At 36.1% G+C, this 23,233-nt stretch overlaps 1 protein-coding gene across 1 annotated transcript in view; it reads left to right on the forward strand.

Moving 5' to 3' along the window:
* The first annotated feature begins 1,781 nt into the window (after window positions 1-1,781).
* Window positions 1,782-23,233, forward strand: part of GORASP2 (golgi reassembly stacking protein 2) — a 26,169-nt gene continuing 4,717 nt past the window's right edge. The window contains exons 1-7 of the mRNA XM_006921182.3: window positions 1,782-2,008; window positions 12,342-12,422; window positions 13,494-13,697; window positions 14,160-14,246; window positions 14,968-15,098; window positions 18,616-18,748; window positions 20,402-20,525. Coding sequence (XP_006921244.1) covers window positions 1,946-2,008; window positions 12,342-12,422; window positions 13,494-13,697; window positions 14,160-14,246; window positions 14,968-15,098; window positions 18,616-18,748; window positions 20,402-20,525 — 823 coding nt within the window. The 5' untranslated portion in view covers window positions 1,782-1,945. The remainder of the gene's footprint in view (window positions 2,009-12,341; window positions 12,423-13,493; window positions 13,698-14,159; window positions 14,247-14,967; window positions 15,099-18,615; window positions 18,749-20,401; window positions 20,526-23,233) is intronic.

Genomic DNA, 23,233 nt, shown 5'->3' on the forward strand with positions numbered 1-23,233 from the left:
TCTGAATGGATACTTCACCAAAAAAAGATATATAAACTGCAGATAAGTATATGAAAAGATGTTCAATAGCATTTGTCATTAGGAAAATTTAAATTAAACCACAGCAAGATATCACTATACATCTTACAGAATGGTTAAAATAAAACAAACTGACAATACCAAATACCATGTATTTATGTATTTATTAGGCCTCCTAAAAACCTGTACTGGTTCATTGACAGCAAAGAAACATAATATTTTATGTTTAAATTTTAAATACTTTTTATTGTTAAAGAAGCAGTCCATGAGCATTATAGAACACAGAACCAGCAAAAACAAAAAATAAAACATCTCTATCACCACCCAGAGATCACCAGTGTAACTCTTGGTTCATATCCTCCTACATCTTCATATACATACGAATGTATTAATATGTATTTTGTTTACAAAAAATTTCTTCCTATTGCTTAGAGATATTGTCTTGGAACGTATTTTTTTCAGTCAATACATTTCTACTTTTCTACATCAATAAATGTTTTTCTTCTAATATTCAGTATTCAAATTTTCCCAGTTGAGCCAAAAGATGTCCTTTGTAGCTAATTTCTCCAAATCAGCCCCCAACTCAAGACCTTAAATTGCATCTCCTGGTTATGCCCTTCGTATATATTTTAATTCGGTACAGTCCTTTTCTTATTATTCTAACTTGATGAAAAGAACTGGCCAGCTGTTCTGAAGAACATTCTACCTCCTGTGCTTGCCTGGTTGCTTTCGTGTGATGTCATTTAACTTGTTGCTCTGTTCTCTGTATTCCCGTAAAGTGGAAGATCTAACTGAAGTTGTGATAGAAGCAAGTTAAACATTTTGAGCTAGAAAATTCCTGGGTGATAACATATTTCATGTTGCTTCACATCACAACACACATATTATATCTTGTTGATTCGCTATTGATTGGTGATAGTCAAATTGACCCCTGAGCAATGGTCATAACTGGGGGTCTGAGACGGAAGAGGCAAAAGGAGGGAGCAATGGGGTAGGAAAAGTGTGAATACAACTTGGCTACCTAAAGGAAGTGGACTGCCAAGGACATTCAATTGTGCTGATCTTGTTCTTACAATTAAGGAAAGGATATCTTGTTGATTCACTATTGATTGGTGATAGTCAAATTGACCCCTGAGCAATGGTCATAACTGGGGGTCTGAGAAGGAAGGGGCAAAAGGAGGGAGAAATGGGGTAGGAAAAGTGTGAATACAACTTGGCTACCTAAAGGAAGTGGACTGCCAAGGACATTCAATTGTGCTGATCTTGTTCTTACAATTAAGGAAAGCGAAAAGCAACAACAAAAAGAACTTGGTGGGTTTTCCATGACTCTTCAGGACAGCTGTTTTATAAAGAGAACATTTCCATTGATAAAACTGAGCTAAGCTGAGCAGGCGCGGTATCCATTCCACGTCACCCTCCTCTGTGCAGCCTGGGACAAGACCCAGAGAATAGGGAGGAAGTTCTGTGTTTGCATCTGCCCCTCTTCTTTTCAGCAGCAGCTCTTTTCCTGCCTCTGGCCACCAGGGGGAGCTACACCCAACGACCGTTCTTTCGGGAGAGCAGGAACGAGTCTAGATGAATCTTGTCCGACCCAGGGCCCCGTAGCAAAGTGCCGAAGCGGGATGAACAGTATTTCTGCTCTCTCGCGAGCATGAGTAGGTCCCTCCTCGCTCTCCTCTGCCGGCCTTTCCACGCCTCCCGCACGCCCTCAGGCCCCTCCCGGTGGCTCGCGGCAGGTGGCGCTGTCTGCGGCGTCGCAGCGGCGCTGGCTACCGCGGAGACGATCTCCCGGCGGGCAGTGCGGCCCGGCTCTCCGGCGGCAGGGAGTGCCACGTCCCAAGTGCTAAGCGGAGGAGCGGAGCGGGAGGTACGCGGCTGGCGGGGATCATCGCGGAGCCCGGCCGAAGCACACTGATCGCCCTCCGCCATGGGCTCTTCGCAGAGCGTCGAGATCCCAGGCGGGGGCACAGAAGGCTACCACGTCCTGCGGGTAAGAGCTCCGACGGCGGCCCGAGAGCTGCGGGATGGAGGCGGGGCCTGGCCGCGGGAGGCGGAGGCCCCGACGGGCCCTCTCCCAAGGCTGCGAGGCCGGAGTCGGCGAGGGAGCGGCGACCGCGGGCGCTTCTGTGGCCGAGGCTGATTCGAGAGGCCGCTCGCATCCCGCCTCCCCAGATCGCTGCGGGCCCGGGGTCTCCCTCGTTGGGAGGACCGCTGGAGCTAGTGACGGCGTCCGGCGACCTCACCGGGGAGCGACCCAGGCGAGAGGGGAGCAACCTTGGCTCCATTTCCTTCTCATGATCTCTGCCCTCTCTCGCTTAATTTTTAGCTTCCAAAGTTAGGAAAGGCTTGGGGGCAAAGTCTGCAAAGAGGTGATTACGAAGGTATCTTTTGAGTTTTCTGAGAAAAGGAAGCCTGGAACCCGCGGAGAAGAGGCAGGGGATGCGACAGCAGGTGTTAATTTACCTCGGCGCTGTCTGCATGTTTAGAAAGGCCAGTCAGGCAAACCGAAAACGAAATGGCCTTAAAGTAGGTTTGACGGACTTAAATTTACTTGACGGGAGTTTTCCCACTTGTGTCGCTCCTGACCTTTCCCGTCAGTCCTTTTCCACATTTCTTGGCTCGGGAGAACTTCCTTTCTGTCCTAAAACTGCTCAAGATGTGGTGGAGATTAAGGGTTAGAGCCATAGTGGTTAAAAAAAAATAAAGCTATGAAGAACATCATTTAAAAGTATAATCTGGGTAAATAAAGGAAAGCAACGTGGTTCACCAGGTTGCAGAGAAGCATCGTATTTCAAAAGGCATTAACGAAGTCCCTATGTATGGACAGCCTAGATTGAACAAAGCCTGTGGTCCTTAACTCATTAAACTAGAAGTCTTTAAAAGTAGCATTGATGGTTGTGTGCTGTGACACCTGCATGTGTGGTAACATGATTGACTGTCAACAGAGTGACCCCAATCTGTAGAGCCATTTCAGGACGTAATAGAGTGTCACTAGATATTAGCTTCTTACAGGCAAGAGCGTTTTCACTGAAAGTGAGAAAGTGCACTTCCTGGTGCTACAGTCATTTTCTGCTTTAGGTCCCATGTTTTAGGTGAGACACGCTTTAGCCAGATATCTGTGCGGTAAGGCTTTGATTAGTCACTTTTCTGCTCTGTAAAGGATGATTTTTTCCCTGGAAAATAAAGGTAGTCTATAAACATATTACCTTCCTGTTCCCTGCAGCTAAGCCAACAGCCAAGTACCACACTGATTGGGGGGAAACAAAGAAGTATCAGATCCTAGGTATGAAGTGAAAGTTAGTGGCAGTACTTTTCCATTATCTGATTTGATTTTGAGTTCTCTGCCTGGAGTATGTTATCCAGTATTACTAGTTGGTTCTCACAGTGACTGATTGTGGCCATGAATCTTTGCAGATTCATGATATTTTTATAATACATGCACTTAGTAAAGCACAATGTTAATGAGTTTTAAGTCTGTTAGAAAGCTGTATGTATCAAAAGGATTCCAGTTCAGTGATTTCTGTTAATGACTACATTTGCCATAAATAACAAGTTAAAGTGTATTTTTTTTACATAGGTGCACCTCAGTAAGTCAGTGCTCATACATATTCTGTAGTGCAGATATGTTAACAATCTATAAATCTGGTTTTTTAGAAGCAGGAGGGCTTAGTTTCCAGTCTGCAGCTGGAGCATAAATGTTGCAAAAGATGAAATAATTCTTATTTTGTTCAAGTTTTATTAGAGGGAGCTTTAAAATAGTAATGGTCTCCTAGTTTAGGAGAATTTTTAAATGTATCTGAGTTCTAACCCACTCTGCCCCTGATTCTGTAATTGGTTTTCTTTGTTTTCAGGGCGAAAAGTACTGTGTTAAATCTCAACAGATAAAAATATCTTCCTTTCATTTGTTATTGCCTAAATGTGCAGCGATATATCCCACCGCTGGATTACTAAGCTTGTAAACCAGAGTAAATATGGTAGGATAACCTTGGAATAAAATCATCCGTGTTAACAAGTTCTAGAATCATTTAATTAGTAGTTTTCCTTAATAGTCAATTCTCTGGCCATTTCCTTGTTAGTAATAAAAACTTGAATGACTGGGTTTTGAAATACCAAGTATAGTGTCACCCATATGCATTACTGCTTTATTATTTCAAAATCCCTACAATCCAGATAGATTGAATTTTACATTTTTACATTTTTCCATATGCATTGTTAGATTCTGCTTTAAAAAAATCTTTAGGGACAACCTTGAAACGGTTCCAGATTTTCTGCTATGAGCAGTGTACTCTCCTCTTTATGTTTTATGTATTTATTTATTAATGCACATTCTCATGTTGTGATCATATTGTATACCCAACTCACCACTCTAGAGTTAACCACTATAGATAGTTTATGTAGTCCTTAAAAAATGTATTATGCATATAAAATAATCTACCCTCCTCTTTCACTCTTTTTTTTTTTCCTTTTGTAACTTTTGGGATCATATAATACATACTGTTGTTACACACCTTGGTCTTCTCATTCAAAAACCCATCTTGGCGGTCTTTCCATGGCAACACATAGAGATCTGCTTCCTGTTTCACCTCACTCCATAGAAGTCTGTTTACCGTAGTTTGGTTAAGCAGCACCTCCTGGTGTTGGACATTTAATTTTTCTAGTCTATGGCTGTTACAAGTACATACCTACAACCTTAAATGAATGCTATTTTTGTTTTCACTTAAAATGTACATTTTCTCAAATTATTGAATTTTAATGTCTATATAAGCATTGATCTTCCTTTTAGTAAATTGTTTTATTATCAGCACGTGTTCATTAGAGATCATTTGTATAAGTTCGAAAAGTATAACAAAGAACTTAAATTACCTGAAATTCTACCATCAAAAGGTAAATACTGTTGAGGTATTTTTCCTGGCCTTTTCCCCCTGTGCCCAGCATTGCCCTTTAGCCATGTTTCACAAGAGTTTTGAATGATATGACATATTCAAGTACAATATGGTCAAAAGTTACCATAAGATGTTGGCTTTACAACCTAAATATCTTACAGCTGAGGAATTGTTAAATAAATGAGGGCCTAACGCCAGAATCAAATACTATGTGTTTAGTGAAAATTGTGTTTCAAAACACTCTGTGGGCAAAGGTATTCCTCTCCGTGTATTTCCATGTCCATTTGAGCACCCAGGAAAATAAACTGGAAAGGTAACCAAGCCAGGATATTAAAAGGATTATTGATGGATGGTGACATATTTATATTTCTTTTAAACTTTAATATATTTTCTAAAATTTCCACGGCAATCATGAAATATCTGTATATTCAAAAATATATAGTTATAAAAAGTCATTTTTAAAAAGTGAACTCTTAGCGGAAGATTTTAAAATTTGTTCAAGAGTCTTCTTTTAAAAATAACACTATATTTCAGATTCCTTTAAGCAGTGGGTTCACCTTGAGTACCACTTTTATTCCCGTCTTCTAATTCTAACATAGGCAGGAAAAATGTTAACCAGTACTTACCAGTTTTGTTACAAAACTTACTATGAGTTAACTGCAATTGAAGTACGTTGAATATAGAAATCTTGCCTAGCTAGATTTTTTATTAATTATCAAGTGAACTCAATAAGGGCATTTTCAAAATTATATTTTTGGAGTTGCCCAATGGATACCTATTAGAAATTAAGATATTCACATTAATTCCATTGTGCACTTAATACTTTTTGAGATGGGGGATATCTGAAGACATTCTGAAACCAGTATTGGCATCAATATGGGACATGGAAAATGTCATGTTCACTATTATAATTCCATCCAAGAGAAATTGTGAGGTGATGAATGTTTTGTGGGACATTGAGATGAAATGTGTCTCCTGTGTAATAACAGGCCTTTATCTCCCGAGCCATTTGTTACAGACTGGGCAGCATTAGGTACTCTTTTTAAAGGAGAAAGTAGTAGTAAGTGGAATAATTTCAATAGGAAATGGAATACGTAGACCATTTCTTCTGTTACATGGATCTACTCTTTTTAATTGATGACTTAACTAATCTACATGAAATCCTGAAGGATTTCAGCTTAATGTTTATTTTGAGAAAGTGAATTCCCAATATTTAATAGTCATAATTTTTTCTTTATTCTGCTGACAGTGTTTCTCAAACTTTTAAAACTCATGCTGCCATTTGAAAAACATAAAAATTTCACTACTACCCCCTTCTCACTCATTCTGAAAACAATGAGTGTAAAAAGAAAACATTATTTGATATCATTTCCAAATAAAAATTATAATCGAAAAAGTTTTATAAATACTACCTAAAGATTCTGACCTGCTCCCAAAATTAATCTCTTCTAATAAAAGACTATGAAGTTTAACTAATAAACAGTCTTTGAAATTGCTTTTAAATGTAGGAATCAGAATATTTCAGGTAATTAATGCCATAGAATACAATGTATGTGAACCTTAGGACACTTTTAGGAATTTTAAGTACAGTTGGAAATAAATGTTTCCCCATCTAAATAGGCCTTGAACAAATAGACACGTTCATGTTTTGGGGATGAAATGCATTTTAATGTAGGGACTGTCATCCTCAGGATCCTCATTTGAGAGACCTTGCTGTTGGTGGGTAATTATGGTTTCTGTCTCTGGTCAGTAAGTGGTAGAGTGCACAGCACTGGCTCTAGTGCCTTCTGGGTGAGATTTTCAGTATGTTCTTAGATTGCAGTAATTTCATTTCTACTTTTTGGATAGAGGAAGCATATCTTAAAACTTTTTATATTAAAGAAGTGCACATAAGTGGACAGCTTGATGAATTTTCGCAAACATACATGTGTAACCAGCATCTCATCTTCTTCCAGTCGCACTCTGACTACTCCTCAACTCCCCAGAGTGAATACTATCCCGGTTTCTAACAGCGTAGATTACTTTGGCCTCTTCTTATACTTTATATAAATGGAATCATATGATATATATTCATTTGTGTCTGGCTGCTTTTGCTTGTGAGATTTATCTATGTTGTTGTGTATTGCTGTAGATCTTTCATTTCATTCTATATTTCAAGCCATTAAGAATATATAAAAAAATTTATTCTGTTGTTGATGGATATTGTATAGTTTTTAGTTTGGGGCTATTACAAATAGTGCTGCTGTGAACATTATACTGTATGCACCTTTTGAAAAGCATATGTATACCCCTTTCTATTAGGTATACGAAAGAGTGGAATATTTGGTCGAAGGTATGCATATTTGATATTGCCAGATAGTTTACTAATTTACATTCCCACTGACAGGTTTCTGATTGTTCTGTATCCTTATTAACACATCGTAGTTTTCATCTTTTTCATTTCGGCCACTCTGATAGGTGCGTAGTGGTATTGCATTGTGGTTTTAATTTGCATTTCCTTGATGACTATTGAAGTTGAACACATTTTCGTATTTATTGACTAAAATCTTTTCCTTATTTCTCTATTAGGTTATCTCTTTTTTAGCGGCTTTATCGAGATATAATTTATAGATCATTAAATCTAACCTTTTAAAGGATACAGTTCAGTGGTTTTATAGTGTATTAACAGAATTGTTCAACCATCTCCAGTATCCACTTCCAAAACCTTTTTTGTTACCCATTGGCAACTACTCCCCATTCCCTCTACCCCCCACCCCCTGGCAACCACTAATCTACTTTCTGTTTCTATGGATTTGCATTTTCTGGGCATTTAAATGGAATCATACAATATGTGGTCTTTATGACTGGCTTCTTTCACTTAGCGTAGTGTTTTCAAGGTTTGTTCATGTTGTAACGTGTATCAGTACTTTATTCCTTCTAATTACCAAATAATATTCCATTTTATGGGTGTACTACAATTTGATTATCCATTCATCAGCTGAGGAACATCAGCTGAGTTTCTATTTTCTGGCTATTATGAATAATGCAGCTGTGAAATTTGAGTATTCAAGTTTTTACATGGACATGTTTTCATTTCTCTTGGTTGTATACCTAGGAGTAGAATTGCTGGGTTATATGATAATTGTGTTTAACATTTTGAGAATCTGCCAAACTTTTCCACAGCGACTGCACCATTTTACATTCCTACCATCACAAGAGTTCCAATTTCTTTACATTCTTACCAATCCTTGTTATTGTCTTTTTTATGGTAGCTGTTCTTGTAGATATGAAGTGATATCTCACTGTGGTTTTACTGTCTTTCTTAATGATTCGTACTATTCTAAATTTGTTCTGAATACAGTTTCTCTGTTAAATATGTATTATATTTGTATTTCATATTGTATAGTTTAGCTTATCAGTTTTTTAGTTAATGGTTAGTACTTTTTGTGTTCTATTTAAGAAGTCTTCATACCTCAAAGTCTCAAAGATATTCTGTGTTTTTCTCTAAAAGTTTTATTTAGATCCACTGTCCATATGGAATTTTTTTTTCTTTCTTTTTTTTTTTTTGGAATTGATTTTTAAGAGACAACATTTAAAGAAATAATTTCTCTCCTCTTCTTAGCTGGCTAACATTTTACATCTTTTTCTTTTCTTTTTTAAAGGGTAAGAGATAAATTAATACATCGTTAGAAAGAGAACGTAGTGTTCAAGAATTAGCTGGTTGTAAAGATTTGCCTTCAGGTGTTGATTGCAGAGTTAGGAAGATGAATTTTAGATTCGTAGGACTCCTATCATATGTCAGAGACTTAGCCAAGCATTTTATAAACAAACTCATTTAATTTCCACAATATCCTTGTAAAGTAGATGACATTATCCCTTACTTGCAGATGAAAAAACTTAAGCCCAGAAAGATAAACTTTCCCAAGGACACACTGCTAATAAGTAGGTAAAACCATGGCTCAAAACCAAGTAACTCTAGTTCAACAACACTGTTATCTTTTCACTGTACATTTTTTCAAAATTTTGTAAAATCTTATTAAACTTATAAATGTTATCTTTTCATCTTAAATTGCTGTGATATTTGGCCCAATAATGTTAAGTGGCCCATGGAGCAGGTACGTGCATGTGCGTGTTTGTACATGTGTATGTGTGCGCGTGCGCCCATGTGTTAAGATGGTTCGAAGGGAGCAAAGGATGAATCAACAATCGAGAGATCTCAGGAGACAGAAATTATTGAAGTAATCTGATTCTTGAGAGATTAGGTGCCTAAGAGATTCTTGTCACTGGATAATATTACTAGAGAAACTTACCTGTGTGAATGCTTAATTTGCTGTGTCATAGACCTTATTTTCTGTGCTATGAAATGAAGGAATTTCCTTATAAGTGCATTAGGGTCAAAGAGAACATTTTCCCAGGGCTCCCTCTACTGGCTTCCAAGCAGTAATTGAGATACCTAGTTGGCAGAATTATGCTGGATGAAAATAAATTTAGGAAAGAAATTAATTTCAAGGTCCATTAGAAACAGAGCAATGTTTGTAGCAAAGGAAAATGGAAAAATAGTGTTAGAGAAAGGATTCTTTCCGTTTATTTTAGAATTCAAAGGTAGTTATTGAATCTTTTTTTAATTATGGGGAGGACTACATCTAACGATATTGGAAACTTTCTTTTTCAAACAAATAGCAGTAAAACTTTATACTTGGAGAGTGGTGTGATAAGTATCAGTGTGCAAGATCAGCTTTCTGAGCTGGTGATGGCATTACAAAAGCACTGTCTTTAGCCCTTTCTAACTAAGACGGTAAAATTTGGCAGCCTCAATGGAGAAGTCTGAAATTGATCAATGGACTGATTGGTTTCTAGGAAAGAATGGTCGTTTGGAAGCATTCCAACTCAGAAAATTAGAAGTGGTCACTATTAAATGAGAAACTTGACTCTGAGGGAGCTCCTAGAGTCTTTGCTATTTATCCTCTTCACACCTGAGGCATTTTACACCTGGTAGGCACCTACCTAATAGGCAGGCATTTCACACCTAGTACATTGTGACTCTCTCACCTAGCTGTGACCTGACCTCACTTTTATTCTCATAATAGCTTCAAATGGCCATCTTTTTCCTTTCAGCATTGCCATTTGAGGAGAAATCTATCTGCTGTTGTGGGTGCTAGACTTTTTACTTGATTATATATAATGTCCCCCATTTAAGGAAACTGAGTATACAGAAACGAAACAAGTGTGTATCGGTTATTTTTATTAGAGCTAACACCTTTAAATCCTTTTGATATTTAATTTGTTTAATTTACAAAAATGATTTTGTCTCAAATTTGCATAAAGCAAGATCAAACAATTTTTGTAAAACATTGAACAGTCTTTAAAATGGATAACATTCTTTACTGTGCCAAATGAAGAAAATTTAATTTTACTTCTTCAGAGGCAATGATAGTGTAATTTGGCATTAAATAAATAAAAGGTAACAAGAATTCAAGAAGTAATGAATGTCTCATTAATCCAAGATTAGTATCATTAATCCAAGAAGTCAGATATTAGAGGACATATTCTGGGAACAATCTGGGTTCCATTTTGAAAGCATTAAAATTATTACTGTGGAAATAGCTGCAGATGTATGTATGGATGACAGCGTATATCTATTATTTACATAGTCTCAGAATTGACTATTAGAACTGTTTGGACTATTATAGAAAATCAGCCTACAAATATCAGGGCAAACTTCGTTTTCATAGGAAAATTTTGACAGTATTTAATAACATCAAGCAGAATAAAAATTCCTTAAAACATGAAAATATTTTAGAGGAGAAATGCAAAATGGATTATATTAACTTTTTGCTCTTTTGTCATATTACTACTATTACTAGTTACTAATATTTTTATTACTGCAAATTTAGAAAATTTAATAGTTAATTTTAATCCATTTCAAAGTTGGGATGTTAAACATTTGCATTGTTGAGAAGCAAAATAATCTTAATCTTCCATTTAAAGTCCTCTATAAATCTGGCTCCACCCTTTCTTTCCAGCAGCCTCCTTACTGGACTAATAGTTGTAAAATGTACTTTTGAGTTTCACCTCTACCACTAACCAGCTGTGAGACCATAGGCAAATCAGAGGATGGTTTCTTCACCCGTAAAATAAAAGAATTTCACAAGATCAGTGATTTTAACACTTTATTTGTATCATGGAGAAAACCTTTGAGAAGCTGATGAAAGCCATGGATCTTTACATACTGAAAACTGCCGATTCATAACAAAATGTTGCATATCATATCGGGAGCTGCACTGTTTCCTGAAACTATCCACAGACCTCTTAGATTAGCAGATTTCCAATTTCCAAAATCCGTACCTCTGTATTTCTATCCCATATCATCCTGTTGTCTAGCTGTACTATAGTATGGTCCTCATTTTTCAGACTCCTCCTTTTGAGTTTTTATTCATATCACTTCTTCAACTTTCAGATATCCTTCCTTATCCCCTTGTCCATCTTCACTTTTGAAAGTTCTGTCTCCTTAAAGCACAATTAGAGAGACAGAGAGATTGTGTGTGTGTGTATGTGAGAGAGAGAGAGAGAGAGAGAGAGAGAGTGTGTGTGTGTGTGTGTGTGAAGCTTCTTCAGTCAGAATGAACTTTTCTCAAAGTTGAAAACCACATAATATCACTCATATGTGGGATTTAAGCTGAAAGCAACAGATAGGCATGACAGAGACTCATGGACACAGACAGTAGATTAGTGGTTACCAGGGAAAGGGGCAGTGGGGTGAGGTCAATAGGAGTAAAAGGGGTCAGATATTTGGTGTTAGAAGGAAATCTAACTGGATAGTGAACACAATGCAATATATATACGACTTACAGTTGAATGACACACTGAGTTGAAACTTAATTTGATTTTGTTAATGTCACCCCAATAATTTTTAATTAAAAGAATCTTTCCCTTTGAACTTTGTACCTGCATTTAGCCCTTACTTGTTCGGTCTTATATTACAGTTATTAGAGAGCTATATATCTTCTGTCTCCCCTTTCTCTTCTTGCCTGTTCCAATTATAAATATTTTGACATCAGCAGCTATGTTCCTATATTTTATTATTGAATTGTGCCTTTCTAGTAGTAGTCATGGAATAAATGCTCACCAATTAATTTAAATTTGTCACTCAGTTGTAATAATTAATTGTCTGCCATGTTATGTATTAAATGCTGGGAGGATTGCTCCCCCTGCCTCCAAAAAGTGGAAAGTGGTGTGAAATAGAACCATAGAGGGAAAACCATATATAGAAGATGAACTTAAAGAATGAGTAGAATTTAGGAAGCTGCCAAGGGTATTATCTGGGAGAGAGAAATGAGGGAACTAGTATGTATATTTCCTTATCAATAAAATTAATCTATTTTTACAGAAAAGATAGGTATTAAAATTTTGTTTACAAATTTAAACTTTGACTTTTTTATTTTGGCATTTTTGTTTTTACAGGTACAAGAAAATTCCCCAGGACATAGAGCTGGACTGGAGCCATTCTTTGATTTTATCGTTTCTATTAATGGTTCAAGATTAGTAAGTTCAGCATTTTGTAGTTTTGCCTAGAGTAATCTGTAATCTTTTGAAAATGGAATTTTTCAGTTTTTCTGGGATGGATGTTTTTATTCATTAGTTACAAACATTAGAGTATGATACCAGTTTGTAAAAATAAACATGTGTTGGTAAACATGAAAATGTCAAATATAGAATACGATAGTCACACTGATTCTTTTGGGGGAATAAAATCACTGAAGACTTTTACTTTATGTGTTAAATATTTAAATTTGTTAAACAGAAAAATAATTAAGATGAAAAAATTTGCTTTTTCAGAGATGTCAGACTTTTGTTGGTTATTGACAAATGGGTTAGTAAAGACTCTCAGATAACTTGTCAGTTTCCTTGGAGCTAAGTTCCATGATATATAAGCAGTGTTACTAGAGCCAGATAGATGTATTCCAAAAGTGCAGAATTAAAACCACTTTTTATAAATTGCTTTTAGTTTACCTATAGTAAGGTCCTATAGGAAGGAAATTGTATAATTTCATCAAAAGAAATGGCTGCTTGGTTGGCTTATTTTTCATAACAATCTTAAGTTTTTGTTATTACTTATCAACATCTCCTACAATGGCTTGCATTCATTTATGTAATGAAATATTTAACATACTGCTTCCATTTTCTTTTCCTGCCAGTTCCTAATAAATAAAGTGTATGTTTGGAAGGGAAATCCAAAATTAAACTTCAGCACAAGCAAATGGCTTAGATTTTAAAATGAGAGGCATACCAACTCTGGTAGTAATACGACTTTTTATGGACTATTTTGGTTTTTTATCATGGAAGCTCTAGATCACTTCAATTAATGTTGAGCTGCAAATTCCAAAATCTGTAGTTGGGTATTAGAAAAAAAGTCAGAAATTGTTGTTTACGTAGAGTTATTCTTAATTTCTTAACACTGTTTTATTTGAAGGAATATTTGAATGTTGATGAAAACTTTGCCTAGTAAATGTTTTATGTTGATTATTAATATTACTGTAATAGGGCCATAGGATTCTTCAGCTAAGATAGTTAACATCTTTATTTATTATGAAAAATAATTTTATTTGTTCACAGAATAAAGACAATGATACTCTTAAGGATCTACTGAAAGCAAATGTTGAAAAGCCTGTAAAAATGCTTATCTACAGTAGTAAAACACTGGAGCTGCGAGAGACCTCAGTCACACCAAGTAACATGTGGGGTGGCCAGGGCTTGTTGGGAGTGAGCATTCGTTTCTGCAGCTTTGATGGGGCAAATGAAAATGTTTGGCATGTGTTGGTAGGTATCAACTGTGAGCTGTTACTTACATTTTAGCAAGCAGTATAGAAATGTGTTTTAACAGTGGTTGTTTCCAGTTTGGTAAGATAGAAGAGGTATTATTATTAGTCCACATTTAGTTCCTGAAAATCAGAATTCATTGCTTTTGAAATATGAATTAATTTAAAAAAAAAAAAAACATGAGGAAGAGAAATATAGATGCCTAAGAACTACTTTTCTAATGATTTATCCATTAGAAGAAGCAGATAGCTACGGAAATATTTTAAATGTTTATTAAACATTATGTAATTTTTATGCTTGGGAAATTTAAAAATTTGTATTTTGTAGTTTCTGACATTATCTCTAACAAGACAGTTAGAAATATAGGGGTTTTAATCACTACGACTAAAGACTGTGAACTGTAAAAATTTGAAGATTATTTTATAAAAATTAATTTTGGGGTGTGTTTTTGTATCATTTTAGGAAGTGGAATCAAATTCTCCTGCGGCACTGGCAGGTCTTAGACCTCACAGTGATTATATCATTGGAGCAGATACTGTCATGAATGAGGTAATTAGTGTGTTTTATTAATAATGAAAATTATATGACATTTTTAATTAATGTTTAAGTTCAGATGTATATTTGCATACTTTGCATTTAGAGTTAAAATTTAGGTTTTTACTGCTTCAGAGCGTTAAACAGAACATCTCAGAAGTGTCTTATTAGGTATAGCTATGAGGAAAAACACATACTGTGTAGCAGTTTCACAGATTTTGTGTATGGTATACATAAATCTCTTATGTACCTCAAGACTAAATCAAATCTTCATTTTGGTTATCGATTTCATTATCTCTTCCCCCTTTAACGTTACAAAATTGTCTCAGCTATATTAGATCCTTTTCTTTGCCATAGGTAATAGAAGCATATATTGTTAAATCAAAAATGAGAGAAAAAGTAAGGTACCCCAGGTGCCCAAGTCTTAATGAGCAAAAAGCAGAATATGTAGAATTTGGGTGAGAAGAGTTTTACTAAAATGCAACTGGGTCTTAAGAAACCAGACCTTAGGCCTTGTGCATAGAAGAGAGATAATAAACCTTGTTTGGAGTATCCATTTTAAGAAATAATTTTCGTGTCTGGGGGAAGGCCCAAAATCTGTGGCTTTTTTTTTTTGCTTTTTTTTTTTTTTTTTTTTTTTAATTTTCCAGGTGATTTTATTATTAACCATGTTGGAGACTCACTGTTCTAAAGTTCAGTAACATAAAAACATTTTTCTCCTGTGATGCTTTTGCAGTCTGAAGATCTGTTCAGCCTTATTGAAACACATGAAGCAAAACCATTGAAACTTTATGTGTATAATACAGACACTGATAACTGCAGAGAAGTGATTATTACACCAAATTCTGCATGGGGTGGAGAAGGCAGGTAAGGTCATTTTTAGACTAAGGTATGACTGTCTGAACTTAGCCAGATGTGTTATAAACATTGAACATTTTTATTTTGAAATAAGTTATTGGTTTATTATAAGACTTCACTTGAGAATAGGAAAGAGCTGACCTAGAATATTAAACCAAATAATTCATTTTTTTAAAGCACATATTTGGGGAGAATGGTATATATACTATCGTCTTTTTCCTTACTGATTTAAGAGCTAAGAGCCTTTTTTGGTTTGGTTTTGTTATTTTAATAAAGTCATTTTTCAGGGTTTTTTCCCCCAGTTCCCCTCCCCAGCAATGGGACAGTACAGTGTAACTATATCTAGCTGCTGGAAAATTTTCTTAGCACTTTGTGGAAATTGTTGGCTTTCAGAAGTAGGCTGATTTCAACCAAAAGTTAGACAAAATTGCAACAATAAAAAGCATTTAGAAAGAGGACCAAACCAAGCAGATAAGTAAGCTTTATAAAATCAGGTTTCTGGGACTGATTAGTCAGTTCCCTAATTTTGAAAAGCCAGACCAAAGCAAAGCATGCTTCTTTAGGTCTTTCAGCTGTTGTTTAAATTGTACAAATTTTTCGCTATTTGACGGTCCTGACAGACTTTTTTAATTTGAGGAATTATTAAGCTGTAATTATAGGAAAGCCTAGGGTTTGGAGACTTGCAAGTGTTTTGTAAAAGTTCCAGCATTTGCTGGGAAAAGGATGACTTAGTTGATGCAGGCAGAGAAAGCCTCTGCTTGCTCACAATGTCGTTAACCTCAGTGCCTGAGATTATACAGCTGAACGTCTGTTGCCACCAGAATGCTAAGTTTTTGCAACTTGAGAAAATGAGATAGAGGTATCATCTTAAGAATCTGGCCTGTCTGAGGCAATATTTGATCGTTATCATTGCCCATTGTCCAGACAGGTTTATAACCACACAGAAATACGATCTTTTCAAGGCATTCAGAATTGATTAATTTCAGAGGGACTGACTCGTATAAACTAAATTTGCAAAGCTGCTATATTCATTAGAATGGTAAATTTTCAGTTTACAAAAGAAAAATTCTTCAGTCAGATTAGTACCACAAGAGTACTTGGTGAGCATGGGATCAAAGTACAAGGAAGAGATTCTGCGGATGGTGAAATCATCACTAGTTCTGTTAATTTTTAATTCCACTAAGTACCGCTACATTCTTGTTCTTGGAGCCCTTCTTTTCTAGACTCTGGCAATTATTTTTCTTTGGAAGACATTTTCTTTCGACGTGATTTGTTTCCACTGATCAGTCATTGCTTTAATTTTTTTAAATTTAAAAAAAAAAATTGTATTATTAGTTTCAAGTATATGGTACGTTGGTTACACATTTATATAGTTTATGAAACAATCCCCCTGATTACTCTTTCTCTCCTCTGCCTCTACACCTAGTCATTACCTTACTGCTGTCTGCATTCCCTATGCTGTGCTTCCCATCCCCGTGACCCTCTATCAACTACTAACTTGTACTTCTTAGACCCTTCATTCCTTTCTCTCAGCCCCCCGTCTTCCCTCCAGTCTGGCTGTCACCAGATTGTCCTCTATATTCGTGAGTCCGTTTTTGATAAATTTGTTCTTTTTGTTCCTTAGATTCCTCATATAAGTGAAATCATATGGTATTTATCTTTATCTTACTTATTTCACTCAGCATAATAACCTCTAGGTCCATCTATGTCATTGCGAATGGTAGGATTTCTTTTTTTTTTTAATGGCTAAATAATATTCCATTGTATATATGAACCATAACTTCTTTATCCAGTCGTCTGTTGATGGGTATTTAGGTTGCTTCCATATCTTGGCTATTGTAAATAATGCTGCCTTGAACACAGTGATGCATAAATCTTTACAACTTCTTGTTTTGGTTTTCTTGGGATAAATACCCAAATCAGTCATTGCCTTAGACAGGCCCACACAGACCATATTCCTGAGTCTGCACTCATCGGCATATATCTGCCTCTGGTTTTCATTCTTTCCTCAGATGCTGACCACATTTCATTGAATACAGCACATATCCCTTAGTGTCATTCTTGGGCTAGTTTTAAGTTTGCAGAGGTTCTCACTGTTGCCTTAAGTGCCTCTCTACTACCACTTAGTTATTTTGATTAATAAGCATCTCGTCTTAAATTGCAGCTATCTCTGAAAGACTATCACTGATCCATATAAATTATTTAATCTTACTTTCTTCCTCCAAATTTATCTTCAGTCCATTCAGTGAGAATTGCAGTTTTGATGGTAGAAGGGAGAAAAAGTGAGAGAAGAAGAAACAAGTAATTTTGTCATATGAAGCATCATTATGAAATCAGATTTGGATAAGGAGGAGCTGAAGTTGGCCACTGCCTGATCTCCCAGCTTTTGTTGTTCTTAGTACCCGTGGAAATAATAAATGCTGGCAGGGGAGAGACGCAGAGATATCGGTGCATGGCCCATTCAGAAAATGTCAAGTAGTGTGGAAAATAAAAGCAATCATGATAGAAACATAGCTGGAATCTGATTATGAAGGGCCTTAAATACCATGGGCAGGAATTTGGATATACTTTGAGACTATGATATTTTATCAATGGGGGTTCTTTGGCTCTAAAGAGCTGTCATTGTCATAAGCAGACATGAATTTTTTGCTGTAGAATCATTCATATAATCAAAGAAACAACTAAAGAATCAGACTTGGAAAGGTTAGGACTCAGGACACCTCTAGGGATTTAGAGAGGAAGGACTAATTGACAATTTCATTAGTATTCTACTGAAGCGATGAGCCGTTTTTATTTATTCTGTCACTCCCAAGATTTGTAGCCATGGACAGGAGAGGTGCACTGGCCTGGCTTTTGTCATTAGCCATTCCTTGGTTTGGGCAGAAGAGGCTCCCTAATTGACAATCTCACCAGCACAGCACACAACAGCAAAGTGATTCCCCAAAAGGAAGAAGGAAAAAGGAATATTAGGAGGCCAAAAGACTGTGCAAAGAAGCAATGTGATCATATCTTATTTAAAAAGATGGATTCTGGTAGCAGTAGGAGGATGAATTAGGAATAATCTGGATTAATTTGGATCGATGTGTGTCAGGTTCTGAAAAAGAACTATGGGATATGTAAATAACATTGTATAGAAGTGCTTGGAGCTCTTCAGTGGAAAGACTTATTCATTCAGCAAATAATTATTAAGTGTCTGCTGTGTGCCAGGAACTGTCAAGGCAGTAAACAAAACAAGATCTCTGCCCTCAAGAACCTTAACATTTTATTGGGGGAGACAGAAAATAAACACATAAATATGCATTGTGTTGAATGGTGATAAAATGCTTGAAGAAAAATAAAGGCAAGTAAGGGTAGCATCCATGGTGGAAGGAAGAGTTCTGTTTCATAAAAGGGTGGTCAGAGGAGACCTTTGATAAGATGACATTATTTAAAAGAATGGAAATGTATTTGTTTTTATATTTCAAAACTTCAATGAAATGCAAGCTATGATTGATAAAAGTAATTTTAAGAAAAAATATTTTCATAGCCTAGGATGTGGCATTGGATATGGTTATTTGCATCGAATACCTACACGCCCCTTTGAAGAAGGAAAGAAAATTTCTCTTCCAGGACAGATGGCTGGTACACCTATTGCTCCTCTTAAAGATGGGTTTATGGAGGTAAGATAACTTTACTACCTAATTTAACATAAAGTTTATCGAGTGTTGATGTATGTGGTGGTAGCATTAATTGAGACAGGGCAGATGATGAGTTAACTATTGACCTTGTTGAATTTGATCTGCATATCCAGATGGATAGTCTATGGATGTGGATTTAAGGAAAGAGAACAAGGCTAGAGATACAGATCATCAACAGATCATCAGAATCATCAGCAAGAGAAGATAATTTAACTCAATAAGCATTGATAAAAATCATCGAGGGATTGGGCCTGGGTGGGTCAGAGGACTGAAGTCGGAATCTTGAACATTCCTATTTAAATGGATGGGCAGAGAAAGGGAATCCAGCATAGAAAGCTCAAAAGTCCAAGGGGAGAACAAAGCTTCAAGAAAAAGAGCATATTCAGCTCTGTGAGGTACTGTAGAGAAGTCTGTAAGGGAAGGAGTGAAAAAACATGTCCTGGTCTAGAGCAATTTCAGAGACTTGACGGAGTACAGATAACAAATTACAGAGGGTAGAGGTTAAATGGTTATGATAAGATGATGACAGCTGGTGCTTACTAGTTTAAGAAACTTGACTGGGAAAGCAAAGAATGCTAGGTGTGTGGGGACTATTACAGGATCAAAGCGAAGGTTTTAAAGAAATAAGAGAGATTTCTGCACAGGATTATAGGCTTTTAAAATGTTCCCTGTTGAGCATATAGTAGCTGTCAGGTTTTCACCTGACACTTGTGTCCCACAGGACAGTTAACTCTTGTCTGCATGACTAAATAAAAAACAAACATCTATAAAGAAAATGCTATAGTTGTAAAGAAAGGGCTGCTATCACTCTCATTTTATAGTACACAGTTTGTCCATCCCCGATTCTAGAGGAAATGAAGAGGAGCTATGAAGAAGTAGGACCTCTGCTCCCTCTCCACCCCCACCACCATAGCCAGAGCCAGGGTAGTTCTGTGTTCAGACTCCTGTGACCATATCTGTTGCCCCTAACCAGACGAGCTTCTTTGGGTAGTCTGAGAAGACCAGAGGGTGAAATGACAGCTAGAGAAAAGGGCTAGAATACAAGTTATGTTGGAATGTGCCAGAAGGCACTAGAGTTGGCAGAAATTGGAGTATTCAGAGGTGAAACCACCCATCCATGCATCTACCCATCTGTAGAGTTTATATGGACTCACTCATTTTCCCTTGCTGGAAGGTAAAGATCTGGCTGCCACATTCATTCATTGATGAGAAACTTAAGAGGGATTTATCATGGTATTAAGATTCCAGCTAATTTCTTCCATGAGTGATAAAAGTTAAAAACAAAATTCTGGTAGAGAATTCAGAGAAGAGGAAAGCAGTGGCGTTATAAGAGTTAAGTAAAATGATTTTTGGTTGGCCAGGAAGGAGAAGAGAGTAGAATCTCCTAGTATGGAAGTAGTTAGAACAGTGCGTAACAGTGTAGATGCCATATGTCAAGAGACTGAAAGTGACAGAATGGGGAGATGTTTACAATGCACGGTCCTTGGCAGGTGTCTGAAGGCGGAAGTGTCAGGTGAAAACCTGACAGCTACTATATGCTCAAAAAAAGGTATCTGTAGGACTATTGAGAGCCAATATTTGTATTTTCTTTTAAGTAAACTTGAGTAATTTTTTTTCCTTTCTCTTTTTTGGAAGGTCCAGCTGTCCTCAGTTAATCCCCCATCTTTGTCACCACCAGGGACTACAGAAATTGAACAGGGTCTGTCTGGACTTTCTATTAGCACAACTTCACCAGCTGTCAGTAATGTCCTCACTACAGGTATACAGAAAAATATATTCTACTCTCAGTCTACTTTGTTTTACATGATATTCTTTTCTGTCTCAAGCTACAGAACTTTAAAAACTAATGCCAGTATACTTTGAAATGTGCTCTGCATTGACAGACCCTCTCTGTGAAAGATAGAACTAAATTACCACGCTCTTGCACACAGGGCCAGCATTTAAACCCCTTCTCAACGTAGTTTAGACCTTGGGCTTCTTTCACTATTGTACAAGTTGTAGAGTTTGGGCTCTACCTTTACATTATGTTTAATTGCTCTGTTTACCCAATAGATGTTTGTGTATCCCCTAGGTAGTAGACATGGGGTATGGAAGTCAGCAGCATTCCTAGGAGCTCAGTCTTGCTGATGGGACATGTGTCTGTTTCCTTCTTTTCATGTATTCCTTGTTCTACCTAATGCACATAGTCCTTATTTATTTTAGTTTCTTTCAACAACTTTATTAGGATCTAATTCACATACCATACAGTTCACCCATTTAAAGTGTACAGTTCATCATTTTGTTTTTTTTGTTTTTTTTTTTAGTATATTTGCACAATTGTGTAATCATTACCTCCGTCAATTTTAGAACATTTTATTACCCTGAAAGAAACCCTGTACCCATTATCAATACTCCCTGTTTTTCCCCAACCTTCCAGGCCTGGGCAGTTACTAAACTACTTTCTCTTTCAGTGGATTTGCCTAATCTAGACATTTCATATGTGTGGTCTGTGATTGGCTTCTTTCACTTTGAATAATGTTTTTAAGGTTCATTCGAGTCATAGCATAAATTAATACTCCAGTCCCTTTTATGGATAAATGCTGTTCCATTAGATGGATATGCCACATTTTGTTTAGCCATTCATCATTTGAGGGACTTTTTGAGTTGTTTCTACTTTTTGGCTATTAATAATGCTCTAAAACATTTGTGTACAAGTTTTTGTGTGGACGTGTTTTCATTTTTCCTGGTTATATACCTAGGAGTGGAATTGCTTGGTCACATGATATAGTTCTTCATTTGGTATGTTGGTAGAGTTTATTTTTCCCTTTCTTTTTTTTAAATCTTCTGTTTTCTGGTTTTCTTTCTTCATAATACCAAGACTATATTATGTACTCAGTAAATGTAAATTAAGTGAATGAAATACTGACATGGTTTAGTTTTATTTCATTAATATCCTTTATTCTTGAGCACTTTTTAATATTTGTATTCAGAATTTTCTTATACTCCACTCTGTTCTGGAATGGACTTTAAACAGCCCACCAAGATGCATTTAAGGTCAGCAGTATGATCTTGAGTTTGTTCCCTAGGTTCAAATCCTGTCTCTTTTCAGAGTTTTCATTTACTTCCCAAAGATACGTTTTCTTAGATTAAATTTAAATTTTAACTTTTTATAATTAAAAATTTCAAACATACTAAAAAGTAAATGGAGCAATATAACAAACCCCTCTCTTCTGTCTGACCAGTTATCAATGTGGAGATATATTTTCCCAGCCCCTACTCTTTGCTGGTTTTTTCCCCAGCTTTATTGAGGTTTAATATAAAATTAACTCACTGTAACTATACAACTCAATGATTTTCAGTAAATTTATGCAGTTGTGCTGTCATCACCACAATCCAATTTTAGAACATTTCATAGATGACATTAAATATTAATGTCATCAATATCAGGCCTAAGATACAGTTGGGATTTTAAAGTTTATTTCATTTAAACAGTGTTTGAGTTCTTGTTATGATACTATGATTTTTCTCATACATCCTGAACAGACTAAGTAAGAGTGGGTTCGGGAATATCTCAAGGCAGTAGCCGTGTGCCCATATCTGAATAACTGATTCGGGTGCTATATTAAGAGCTCTTCTAATTTTAAGGGACAGCTGACATCACTCTTCAGGTCCCAGTTTCTTTTTGACATTTTAAATCTTCCCTCATTACATTATAGTTATACTTGTATTGTCTTATAAGCACTTGCACTGAGATCCCTGGCCTTATTATACTGTAGAAAAATGGCTTCTTGGATATTAAAAGAAAGACAAATGTAAGTAAAGCAATAATTGCTCAAAAGAGACTGAAAGAAATCAACATTTTTTACTTAAAAATACTCAATTGTTCTAGCATCAAAACATGAGAAACTACTTTTTTGTTAGGCTTTTCTCATCTTTACTTTTAATTATACTATTGCAAAGTAGCCCAAACAGTGACTGTAGAAATATAAAAGTACATGGTTATATGTACTTTTTATAAAAATAACTTCTCTATGGATTGAAAAGTTTTAAATTATGAAATTTTTAGAAAATGAATATATCATTTTGAAAGGCATTAATCCGTGTGACCTTTTTGGTATACTCTTTACACTTCCTGTCCCTCTTCCTTGCTCAGTTTTTCTATGGAAAACTTAAACTATTTTACATGTATTTTACTTGTTCGATATTTGTTTCCCTTCCTTTCCTGCCCTTAATTAGAATATAAATTTCCTGAAGGTAGTGATTTCTATTTTCTTTATACCACAAAGTGCCTCAGTGTCTAGAATAATATCTAACATATAGTAGATGCCCCCGCAAAACTTCATTGAACGAACACATCACCCAACCAACCAACCCCTTTAAGAATCAGATGAAAACAAAGAACCCTCTTCTGCTTTTGCATGCCTCCAATTGCTGCAGAAAAGTAAATACATGAATAAATAAATATCTGAAAATGGTTTCTTCATATTT

Source organism: Pteropus alecto, unplaced genomic scaffold, assembly GCF_000325575.1.
Source record: "Pteropus alecto unplaced genomic scaffold, ASM32557v1 scaffold3, whole genome shotgun sequence".
In the NCBI taxonomy this organism is placed as follows: Eukaryota; Metazoa; Chordata; class Mammalia; order Chiroptera; family Pteropodidae; genus Pteropus; species Pteropus alecto.